This window comes from Nerophis lumbriciformis, linkage group LG15 (genome assembly GCF_033978685.3).
Source record: "Nerophis lumbriciformis linkage group LG15, RoL_Nlum_v2.1, whole genome shotgun sequence".
Classification (NCBI taxonomy): domain Eukaryota; kingdom Metazoa; phylum Chordata; class Actinopteri; order Syngnathiformes; family Syngnathidae; genus Nerophis; species Nerophis lumbriciformis.
This window is the reverse complement of record NC_084562.2, coordinates 15,113,740-15,127,147: the sequence shown is the minus strand read 5'-3', so window position 1 is coordinate 15,127,147 and position 13,408 is coordinate 15,113,740. Positions and strand designations below refer to the sequence as shown.

Genomic DNA, 13,408 nt, shown 5'->3' with positions numbered 1-13,408 from the left:
GTGAATAATATAAAAACTAGAGTTGCCCGATAATATCGGACTGCCGATAAATGCTTTAAAATGTAATATCGGAAATGATCGGAATCAGTTTCAAAAAGTAAAATGTATGACTTTTTAAAACGCCGCTGTACGGAGTGGTACACGGACGTAGGGAGAAGTATAGAGCAGTTGCGCAAAATGTATCAGTGTTTAAATAACAAATACTAGCTATATTGTTTTGTCATCTCATCAAACTGAATGCAGGCTGTGAAGATTATGTATTTGATGTGAGAGTTATCACTCCTGTTTATTTTTGTCGGCCAAACTATTGCACTTAACCACGAGGAGGTGTTGTTATAGAAGAACAAATATGTTTTTTTAGACTTTATCTTCATTAGCCAAACTGCTTTGTGTTTTATACTGATATCAAAAAGTAAACACCATGTTTTGTTTACATTGCTTGTGGGGTTTTTCATGTCATTTGTCATTCCTAATACTTAAACTTTAACTTTAAAAAAACACCTCTCTCTATCAAAATGTAAAAATAGAGATACAGGCATCATGTAATGAGAAAAAGCTGACACGTTGATACTATTAATGAACAAAAAACTAATATTTGTCTTTCAGTGTATGGATAACATTTATCTTCAGCCTTTTTATTAGACATTACAAATTACATAATGGCATCACGTTCACACCCCACCACCCCAACTCTGTTTACCTAAAATAATCAATATTTGTGATTTCAATATTGATATAACGTATCTTAATTATTATTTTGGCCATAATCGTGCAGCCCTATGTATAATACTAGATCTCATACATGAACACTATTTTTTTCTATATGGCCAAAAAGTGCAGTTACATCTTACGGACATCATGCAAAATTCTTACATTTGTTTTATTGTTTTAATGTCCATAAGGTGCTATCTTGCACAACTTTCCCACTTATATTATTTATTTATGTTATTGGGTTTTTTTTTTCTGCCATATTACTTTGTTTATAATTCTTGTGTTGCTTTCATATGCACATTACATTTCTACTTAATGTCCATGAAACAAGAGTTTATATCTACAATAATGTTTCTTCTGCAAAGGAAATAATTTAGGATGTGTTGTCTGTGTTTGTTTTAAATACAACTTGGTCAAAAGTTTAAGTACTTTTTGAAAATGTTGTGCACATTTAAAACTACCACGACAATAATGATCATTTTGGTCACAATAACCGTGATAAGACATTTCCATACTGTGACATTCCTAATGATAATAATAGTAATATTAATAAGAATATATATATATATTGGTTTCATTTGCAATCTGGGAACGCCTCCACAAACAAAAATAAAGTACCGGTAGGTTAAAAATGTGACTGTGGAGGAAAATTTAGACCTAAGCATATCCAATGCATGTTATCCAGACCACGGGAAATTGTTTTAAATGTAGATTATAATCATCATAGGTCTCATTTTATAGTAAAGTAAAGCAGGCCCAACCTGTCTGGGTTGCTGTATCCATCCTCTGTGGTCTACTCCATTATTGACAATACAATCTGCTTCCCAAACCCTCTGGGAGGATGAGCTCAGTGATGAGGTCACCACTTTGGGCCAATGTGTTTACAGTGAGAGAGCTGTACTCTGGTCATAACCCCTTTCACTCCTAAGATTCTAAAACTGTACCAACCCTTCATACATTATTAAACGGATCATTGTTAAAATGGTGAAATATGACTGGGAAGCGAAGAACACCTGTCTGACCCAGTGAAGTCCTCAGTCTTATGTTTTATGACTAATCAATACATGGGTATTCTGTCTGCACATTGGGATCGATCAGAGACTTACTTGGTAGAAGGGCTACTGTATTTTTTCATCCTGAATTGTAGATGGCAGAAACATTGGCAAATATTACAAAAGTAAGAGTAGCAAAACTGAACACGGTTTTTAGTTTTTTTGTAGTGCTTACGGCATCACATGGTCATACAGCACCACTTTGGGGATCTAAAAACTAAGCTATCGTCATTGTTGTGGCCCATAAAACGTTACCAAAATAATGAGTGAGGGTGACTGGTAACATGTATCAATTAGGGTTGTCAAAAGTATTGTTACTTCGATACCAAGTCGATATCAACATGTAAAACAAAAATACTCTGCTCCACAACAGACCTCATACACGATGCACTTTAGCGACTTTATTGCTATATTTAGTGAGTAGAAGTACGTATTAAAAGTGAAAGAGAGGTGTATCTTGTTTCATGCATTTATTAAGTAATCATATACAAGTTTTCAAGAATGTCTGTTCAGTTTGAGTGAGCGGAGTGTGCATTACCAGAGCGTGCAGAAAACCTCTACACTTCTATAAGTGATAGGAAAACACAATTTAGAGACACTCTTTCGTCGTTGAGCAAAAGAGTTTACTTATTTCACCAGGAAGGCAAAGTGTGGCCTGGGGACCATTTGCTGAATGCACCTCTTTTTTATGGGGCCTTGGCACATTGTGGAAATAAAGTCAATACAACTAACAGCAAAAATTGAAAAATAAAGCAAAAAAGGCTTATCTTATGAGAAAAGGCTGATAATAGTAATGAATACAAATGCAAAGATGTTCAATTCAGATATATGTTTCAGCCTTTTTATTAGCCTAGGTCAGGGGTCGGTAACCCAAAATGTTGAAAGAGCCATATTGGACCAAAAATACAAAATAAAATCTGTTTGGAGCCGCAAAAAATTAACAGCCTTCTATAAGTGACATAATGAAGTCAACACATGATATAAGTGTCTATATTAGATATATTCGCCTACAATCAAAATGACTATGTGTCGCAGGCTAACACAAATCTTCGTTGACAGAAATGTTTAAATGTAATATTTATTCTACACATTTTTACAACATTGGAAACATTAGTAAACCGCAGGCTTCTCAGGGGGTGAGATAATTCCTGGAAATTACTGGCTCAGAATGGCCAAAGGTATAGATGTGTGTGTCCAAGTTAAAGGAAATGGCGGGCTGTTTTATTTTAATGGATTTATTACAATCTTTGCAAGCTGGGTTACGTTTGCTGTGGTCTATAACGGCACACAAACCACTATCAGAAATACAGCCAATATTACATACAGATAATGTGTCATGAGACATGTAAATATAGATTAAATACACAAAGGACATAAGTAAAGGAAATTAAATGAGCTCAAATATACCTACAAACGATGATGATGCAATATGTACATACAGCTAGCCTAAATAGCATGTTACTATCGATTAGCCTGTAGTCATGCACTGACCAAATATGCCTGATTAGCACTCCAACAAGTCAATAACATCAACAAAGTTCACCTTTGTGCATTCAGAGACAGCATAAAAAGATTGGTGGACAAAATGAGACAAAAAATGAGTGCCATAAAACCAGTGTTGGGTTAGTTACTGAAAACCAGTAACTAGTTACAGTTACTAGTTACTTTATTTCAAAAGTAACTCAGTTACTAACTCAGTTACTTACACCAAAAAGTAATGCGTTACTGTGAAAAGTAACTATTTAGTTACTTCTTTTTTTCTTCTTTTTTTTTTAAAGCTCCCATTAATGCCCTTTTTGCCTTCATTTCAGTACTGTTATTGCACTGGAGAATAATACAATCTGTTGATCAACTTGACATGCATTTTTATTTTCCTTTTAACATAATTAATGAAAAACAGTGCAACATAAAAAGGCATTCCTCCTTTCTTTAAACTTGGACCAATGACCATTAATAAAAAACAAGTTTAAGTGCAACATAAGAAGAAACATCATCTTCTTTGAAACATAGGTAGTGAAATAAAGCCTGACATCTGGAGTGATGCTGCTGTCTTCCACACTTGGAGCCATGGATTGTAGAATCCTTGTTTTCAGTGGCAGGATCATTGACACAGATGGTGAAGTTTCAGTGCTCAGTAGAGATGTAACACTTTTGAGGGGTTTAAGCACCTGGAGGACCTCATCTGCCACTCTCACATCATCATCAGACAGGGTGACATTTGTCTTCAGGGTGTTGTGGGTCAATGCAGAGTATATAGCTGCCTGCTGCTCCAACATATCATAAGTGGAGTTCCACCTCGTTGGGACATCATGTATGAGCAGGCAGCTTTAGCATTTCTTGCTTTGTCTTAAGCACATGAGCAGCTGTTGTGCTTGGGTGGAAGTAAGAAACCTTCCTGATCCTCCCAAAGAGGCGCTCCATCCTATTGACTGAGATTCCCTTCTGTGATGCCAAATTCACTACATGTGCAAAGCACTTATCTGTGGTCCCAGTCCTGCCTCATTCTCTGTAATTATTTGATTTTTGGCATTATCACGTGTGACTGGGATATCTTTATCTTCCATTCCTCCACTGCTTGTGTCAGTACCTGCGCAAGGTGACTCTCGTAGAGGGGGCGTGTCTTCTCATCTCCCAGTCTGCTGTGATGAAGTGAGCGCTTATAGTTCCGCTGGACGTCCACCCGTCTGTCATGAGCGCAACAGATGATGCTCGGGATAGTTCATCCACAACTTTTTTCTTCTCCTGCTCATAAAGATCTGGCACAATCTTATCGCTGAAGTGGGTGCGCGACGGGATGTCGTAACGTGGTTCAAGCACGTTCAGCATGTGTTTAAAACCCTCGTTTTGCACAACCGAGTCTGCACTTATAAACACACCGATTCAATGGCGCTGGGCGTTCAAGCTCCTCCGTTATTGCGCTCGCCATGACTACGCTGTGTGTGGACTGAACGTGCCAGCAACTTGTGTGCCTCCCCCCCCCCACACACACGCACACACATAGACCGCGCCTCTTTTCTTCTCTCCGGTTTGTGACAGAGGAAGATTCAGAAGAACGTCACCGCAGCGCTTCTGTTTCTAGCCGATACTACATCAAAAGTAACGTAAAATAACGCAGTAACGCATCATGTAGTAACGGTAACTAAATTACTGAATAAAAAAAAATAACGCGTTAGATTACTAGTTACCGCCGAAACTAACGGTGTTACAGTAACGCGTTACAAAGTAACGCGTTAGTCCCAACACTGCATAAAACAGGTCTTTCTCTGGCATCGTTGAAAAAAATTCCCATGTAAACAAACTACGGTGAGTTCAAAGACCGCCAAAATGATTAGGACAAAACGGCGCTCGCCAAATACTCTCATCAGAGAATCATGTTTAGTATAAACAATGGGATTTCTAACAATTAGGGAGGTTTGTGTCATGTTGTCCTACTACAGAAACCTTATTAAAACAAAAATATATTTCCCCCCCATCTTTTTCTATTTTAGTACATTTTTGAAAAGGCTCCAAGGAGCCACTAAGGCGGCGCTAAAGAGCCGAAAGTTGCAGACCCTAGATCATTACAAATGACATGATGATGTCACGCTACCACCATATTGAAAGAATATTAAGAACAATAGTTTGTTTAATATACTTGAAGACTCCACACCACTGCTGTTGTCTTTAGAATGTGAAATAATTTACTATTATTATTATTTCTGAACATACTTATGAGCACAGTATTGTGTTGTTGTTTTTTTATTTTTACATACTGGTAGGCCATTGCCTGCTGCTGTTCTTTGAATTTATAATTACCTCTTGGCATCTGATACTGCGATTTTAATTTTGTGCAAAAAGATTTTGAAGCACAGTGATCTTATATACCGTATTTTCCGGACTATGGGACGTACTTAAAATAAAAAAATGTTTCTCAAATCTTGACAGTGCGCCTTATAACCTGGTGGGCCTAATGTACGTAATAATTCTGATTATGTTTACCGACCGACCTCAAAGCAATTTAATTTGGACATGGTGTAATGATTGATAAGTGTGACCAGCAGATGGCAGTCAAACATAAGAGATACGTGTAGACTGCAATATAATGGAAATATAACTCAAGTAAACAACACCAACATTTTATATGTTCCATTGAAAATATAGAACATTACACACGGCGCTCACAAATCTATCAAAATGTTTTAGTATGACTTTGGTAAGCTATGAAGCCGCACCGCTTGATGGATTGTACTGTGCTTCAACATACGAGTATTATTATGGTGTGTGTATAAGGTAAGACATTATCTGCCGTTTTGTTTCACATTATTAGGCAAAAGTAACTTTTCTTACCTTCTGGTACCTGCTGATCTGTATTTGGGGTCCGCATAAATCCTGAAAAATTGTGCGCATTCGTCTTTATAGTCCGTGGCGACACTGTAGTCATAAGCTTCTTCTTTTTCTCTATCTTCTTGTTATGGGACATTCATCCTCCGCTGTTGCCATTTCTAATATAAAGTAGTGTAAAGTTCTTACTTATATCTGTCAGTAAACTCGCCATGAAAGCGCTAAAACATACCGGTATAGTGAGTTTACATTATTCACCCAAGGAACTTTAGTTTTAGTTTAGTTTAGGGGCGGTATAGCTTGGTTGGTAGAGCGGCCGTGTCAGCAACTTGAGGGTTGCAGGTTCGATCCCCGCTTCCGCCATCCTAGTCACTGCCGTTGTGTCCTTGGGCAAGACACTTTACCCACCTGCTCCCAGTGCCACCCACACTGGTTTAAAATGTAACTTAGATATTGGGTTTCCACAATGTAAAGCGCTTTGAGTCACTTGAGAAAAAGCGCTATATAAATGTAATTCACTTCACAATTCACTTCACTATTAGAGAGTTCTGGTCGGACTTTTTTTTCACGGGACACATTTCCGGTGATGTTTTTGTTTACGTATGAGGAGATGCTGCTCCGTTATTGATTTAAGCAAAGTCTGAATGTCATTAAAACAATTAGCTCCATCTTTTAGACTTAGACTTTTGACACTTCTTCCACTCCCGTCCTTGCACGCTACACCAAAGATGACGGGGAGAAGACGCTGCCGAAGGTGAGCCACGTAAATAAGACCGCCCACAAAACAGCGCATCCGGAAGCGACTGTCAGAAAGCGACTTGAAGATGATCTGTAAAACATAATCCATGCAACATTTTGACCAAAGAACCACCATTACATGTTATGTAGACCACAAGGAAATGTTTTCAATTTAGAAAAAAATAAATTAACCCTATAAGGCACCCTATAATCCGGTGCGCCTTTTGCATGAAAACAGACCTGAATAGACCCGCTCATCGGCAGTGGGCCTTATAATCCGGTGCGCCCTTCGGTCCGGAAAATACGGTAGTGAAAATATTTATCCACACAAAATGACTTCTGTGACTTTTGCATTGTCATCATCTTTTTACAGCAACGAAATTATATTTTTTTTAAATCAAAATGCTCATCTGCTATCATAAATGACTAAGGGGCAGAATAAGCTTTCAACCCTCTCGTTGCCTTGGTTACAGGAGTAGAAATGGAATCTATAGCTGGTGGAGGAGGAGGTGTTGATGGGTTCAGAGGGAACAGAGCTGAAGAGATCTGACAGAATAATCACCTCAGTGTACCCTCTCTCTCTCGCTCTGTCTCTCTCGCTCTAACATTAAAACATTTAATTTAAAAAATAAGAAAGAAATGTGCAGGTCTCAACTTGCTGTGGCAGCCTTCAGTGAAATAATGAACAACCCATAAACTCCTGAACATTAATTATTAAGTTAGACAGGATGCAGTGGGGGTTACATATGCTCATCAAACACTTTTCACCAGATGTCTCTTTTCCACTGGATCAGATCCACTGCCCCTGGCATCTTCCTGCCCATGGCAAAACAACACAGGGAGGAAGTACGCCACTGAGAGCAGTTTTGGACAGAATACCCAACTTAACTGTGGCAGCTGATTTTTATACGTTTAAAAATAAACACAGGCACCATGATGTAGTACAATGAAAGCTTCTGACATAAGTGATTTTCTAGACTTGGTACATTTGGGCCAGGCAACCTCACTGAACTGTGCCCGAGGCGAATTTAGTGAATGTCCCGTATCATCATTTTGTACTCATAAGAATGGTCCGGTAGTTTCCGTATTCATCTCATACTGCAAGTCACTCGCCTTCCAATGAGCTATAAATGACAGACCCTGAACCCTATTGTGTTTCAAGGGTACAGGTACAGTATGTTATCATGATTATTACTGTACATCAAGAGTGCCCAAACTTTTTTCCACTAAGGAGCACAGACTGACAAATCAAAGGATGCGAGGGCCATTTTGGCATTTTCACCTTCAAAACCAGTGCAATATTTTTGATGTAGTGTTGTCCCTGTACCAATTATTGGTACCGGTACCAAAATGTATTTCGATACTTTTTGGTACTTTTCTAAATAAAGGGGACCACAAAAAATTGCATTATTGTCCTTATTTTAACAAAAAATCTTACGGTACATTAAACATATGCTTCTTATTGCAATGGAGGAACAATTTAGTCCTTAAATAAATACAATAAAATAGTGAACATACTAGACAACTTGTCTTTTAGTAGTAAGTAAGCAAACAAAGACTCCTAATTAGTCTGCTGACGTATGCAGTAAAATAAAGGTATAAACACAGACTTGTCTGTGGCAAGCTCCTCTTAACTTCCTGTTATCGCTTGATGTTGGGAGGTATGCCCGTACACAAGGTAGGAAAATACGAAAAATAAAACTACGAAGTACGTTAATAGTAATTGGTCTGCCTTAGGGTTGTCCCGATACCAATATTTTGCTACCGGTACCAAAATGTATTTCGATACTTTGATACTTTTCTAAATAAAGGGGACCACAAAAAATGGCATTATTGGCTTTAATTTAATATACTGTCAAAGCCAGAAAAAACAACCAATGATTTAACTGGAATTTTTTTAACACCTCTGTACAATATCTTTAAAATCAGTGCACACTTACAGAGCCCAGGAAACATTACATACTATACGACGCATGGATGCGTGCGAATGGGTAGGTAGTCGGGGTCAATTAATCCTGTTATCCTGCAATCTAAATTGAGCTTTAAATTTCAGCCCATGCTTGATTAAGTTTGACAGCCCTGGTCTAGGGTGTCAGATGGCTTGGGCCTCAGCTTCCCCTTTACCCTAAACTGCATAAACCGTTTAAACATGGATTGATGGATCTCTAGATGAAAAACAGGGATGCTGGCAAGTTTTCATAGGTGAGAGAGAATTGATACCCCTAGTAAAAGGTGTGAAGGTAATTTCGTAAAATGTGCTAATCTTACCTTTACATCAGGGCCATTGCAGTTAAGGCTCACCCCGCGCTCATCTGTGATCTCTGTAATCTCCGACAGGTCATCATCTTCAAACTCACCCAGGCTGATGTCATGGGTCAACCTGGTTGGGATCAGATTAGGAGGAAAAGAGAAGAGATTAAAGAACAAATACAAATTTTCAGGACTCCTTTCCTCTCCAAATCTTTTTGAGCAGATTACCAGTCTGACACTTAAATGACACTATGCCAAACTATGGCTTGTGTTTAGGTTTCAAGATTTTAAATACTTAAATCACGGAATGAATAGCAGTTACGGAAACCAAGCTGAAAGTTAAAATTAACGTAATTGCTGTTGCTGATTTATGCCTTTTAATGTTGATCACAAACTCCAATCTCTTATGGCTGACACTGTATTTATTTGTATTCCCCGGCTAACAAGCTGCTAGCAGCTAATTATGTGTCTCCATAGACAGTGTAGAGACGCTCCCGTAAACTAATACCGTATTTTCCAGACTATATAAACCGTACTCACTACATTTTTAGAAACATTTTCCATATCTTAGTCGCGCCGTACTATAAGCCGCAGATATATACATTGTGTTAATGTACATTAGTCATTTACACAAATTGATTCTGTTAATCTTTATTTACATACCTTAATTGTTTCCAAACGGTGTCATTGCAGTAAAACAGCTGATTAAACAAAACAGAAGTCATTGTCATGGAACCACTAGCTGCAGAAACTAGCTCTCCAATCAGCTAAACAGACTCAATAAGTCCACAGTGACGTCTTGGGGAATTTACTGAGAAATGTGTGAAACTGAAACAATACAAAAATAACGCCATTGTAAGTTAATAATATTGAAACAGACACTTGTAAACTTGTTAGCATATTAGCTAATGTCAACAACGCTAGATTGATTACATTACGACAGCATGTACAAATATGCATGAAAACACTCCTATAGACATCACACGTGACGGTTCAGTAAATATGAATAGCTTTAGTTATACTGTAAAAGTTAGAAAGGTTTGGAGTGATGAATGAAGAATCCATAAGAGTAAAAATGCTATGGAGACCACAGGACGGAACGGCACTTGTACTTCCAGTTGAAAGCACTAAACAGAAGAAAATACTGTTTACGTTCAACCCACAGCACCTGCAGTGAGCAAACTCGTCTAAAAGATGGCGCCATAGCACAAACAATAACACACCCGTTCAGTGTCTTTGCTTGTGTTCTATGAAAACTATTTAAATTATGGCCGTTAGCAAAGAAAGGAGCATCACACGAAAAAAGGAGCGGCTTATAGTCCGGAATTTACGGTAATAATCACCCCACTATGGCAAATAAACTGCATTTTAGTATCTTAAGTGTCATTATCACGTATTAGTATTACGAAAGGAAGAGGCTAAACATGTTACACACTGAGTCAGAGCAAGCTAGCAGCAGGCATGCTAATAGCTAAGCTAACCGCAAAGTTATCTTGAAACAACTCCAAGAAATAAATGCAAGAAATTAAGAAGCAGAGTCTAGAGGGAGGATAATATAACAACACATGTTTGTTGTGTTAGTATTGTCTCAGTCAGTATACGACATGTAAGAGGGTGGATCGATCCATACATTGGTGAAGTCGATACCAAGGGGTAATGTCTGTATATGATCAATACAAGTGTGATTTGATCGATGTTTATTTTCTTACAACAATTGTTAGTTGTTTTTGTAAAATTTTTACAAACTCAAGAAATAATTCTTTGGACACAGGAGGACTTTGATGGCAAAAACCAAAGGATCTAAATGAGTAGTTCTTGCTTTTGTTTAGTTGTGTACTATTGACTTTGTTATGCAAAAAATTGTATGTAATTAAAGAGAATAATGAAGTAAATTAAATATTGTATTGTTATTATTACACTGCCAATAGCACTCACCATAAATAAAATAATGGATAATAAAATGTCCAGTTAATACATGTGATCGGAATGGGCCGCGTCAAACCCTGATTGCATTGCAACCAGTTTTGAGTGTGAGGTATGTCATCATACATTGAAATTACAATTCCTTTCTGCTTTGTTTCAAGATTCAGATTTAGAACTTTTTTAGGTTTGACTTTAATCTTTTTGTTTTTATCTTTAAAATGTGCTGCTGGGTTACCAATCAAAAGTACTTATAAAACCACAGGTGTGTGCATTTAAATAAATAGCTGTTAATAAAAGGAGCAAGAAGCAGTACGTTATGGGCCATTAAATAATTACTATAACAAGAAAGGAGAAAAGAAGGTATCAGATTGGCATCAGTATTGGCTGATATACTGCTTTGCAATGTCAGTATCCGTATACAACCTGAAACATGGTAAAAGGCTGAGTGTCAGTGCTTGTATTATATTCTGAAATGTACCATAACTACACTACCACAACAATAACATTACAGTATGCATTAAATTAAATTTAAATGTTCATCTTGACTTGGATGTCTATTTAATTAATGACTGATTCCATCATGTGAAATGGTAGCAACAGTATAACCTCAAAGATGACTAGTTAACCAGATTATCGTCCACAAATGCATCCCAAAGTGCACACGTGTTCTAAATTACAGGATCAAAGAAAACATAATTCCTTCTGGAATACATTAGGACATTTTAAGGTATAAACACAGACTTGTCTGTGGCAAGCTCCTCTTAACTTCCTGTTATCGCTTCATGTTAAAGGTACGTATGTCCGTACGAAAGGTAGGAAAATAGGAAAAATAAAACTACTAAGTACGGTAATAGTAATTGGTCTGCTGTAGGGTTGTCCCGATACCAATTCTTTGGTACCATTACCAAAATGTATTTCGATACTTTTCGATACTTTTCTAAATGAAGGGGACAACAAAAAATGGCATTATTGTCGTTATTTTAACAAAAAATCTTAGGGTACATTAAACATATGTTTCTTATTGCAATTTTGTCCTTAAATAAAATAGTGAATATACGAGATAACTTTTCTTTTATTAGTAAGTAAACAAACAAAGGCTCCTAATTTAGCTGCTGACGTATGCAGTAACATATTGTGTCATTTTCCATTCTATTATTTTGTCAACATTATTAAGGACAAGTGGTAGAAAATGAATTATTAATCTACTTGTTCATTTACTGTTAATATCTGCTGACTTTCTCTTTTAACATGTTCTATCTACACTTCTGTTAAAATGTAATAATCACTTATTGTTCTGTAATTTACATTTTTTGGATGATACCACACATTTGGGTATTGATCCGATACCAAGTAGTTATAGGATCATACCATGGTCACAATTTAAGTTCTCATGTGTCCAGGGACATATTTCCTGAGTTTATAAACATAATATACATTTATTAAAAACGAGAAAAAAATTTGTGATGCTAAAAAATATCGATGTAATCATAGTAGCATCGACGAGATACGCTCCTGTACTTGGTATCATTACAGTAGATGTCACCCATGGTGTTTGTTTACATTGTGACGGTGAGCAGTGAAGCATGTTTAGCTATTCCTCGTCCTGCAGGGATGATACTTGTAAAAAAACTTACTTTGTCGCCATGGAGGCGAGGATTAGTGATTTAGAAGTAGCTAAAACACTGCAGATTGCGGCAGGACGTTAGCCACTAGCTAGCTAGCCATGTCTTAAAGCACCTCTTCCTGAGGGTGTTTCAGTGTTATAGCTTCACCTATATCGTTAGTTTTTAAGCCAAAATGCGTCCAGTCTCCCTTTTCTGTCTACACACTGTGTCTGCTTGTAAGTACTCCGTGATTGTGCGCTGCCAAACATGCTCCTCTGCTCGTAAAACCAGAAATGTCACGACGTGACGACAACGCGCCCCTCATGCCTGTCAAAAAAAAGAGGTGGGGGATGGGGGGAACCGGTACTTTTTAGAGGCGGTATAGTACCGAATAGGATTCATTAGTATCGCGGTACTACACTAGTAGCGGTATACCGTACAACCCTAATCTGCCTATAATTCAAGTCTGAAAAGAATGAGAATGCACGTTATAGACACATACTGTAGCTATGATCATCTACCGACACCACAAGTCAGACGATGGATATGGGTTTCAGAAGCATCTGTTTACATATAATGAGGCCCTGAAGGAGGAGGAATGGAAGCAGCCAGGAAGAGAAGAATAGTATGAGGGACAACACTGTTAGCCCTAAGGGACAAAAGCCCTAATGCTTCAAACAAAGACCAGAACTTAAGTATATAATGTTGTAAATAGGTGGATATCTAAAAAACTAAAGTACCAGTATCATGGAAAAACAAGTTGACTTTGTAATCCAATCCAATCCACTTTATTTATATAGCACATTTAAA

General features: G+C 37.5%; 1 protein-coding gene across 2 annotated transcripts in view; it reads right to left on the bottom strand.

Moving 5' to 3' along the window:
- The window catches only part of LOC133615918 (C-Jun-amino-terminal kinase-interacting protein 1-like), an 81,591-nt gene that overhangs the window by 41,627 nt on the left and 26,556 nt on the right, over positions 1-13,408 (bottom strand). For both annotated transcript variants that reach the window (XM_061974803.2, XM_061974804.2), the window contains exon 2: positions 9,090-9,201. In XM_061974803.2, the coding sequence (XP_061830787.2) occupies positions 9,090-9,201 (112 nt within the window). The remainder of the gene's footprint in view (positions 1-9,089; positions 9,202-13,408) is intronic.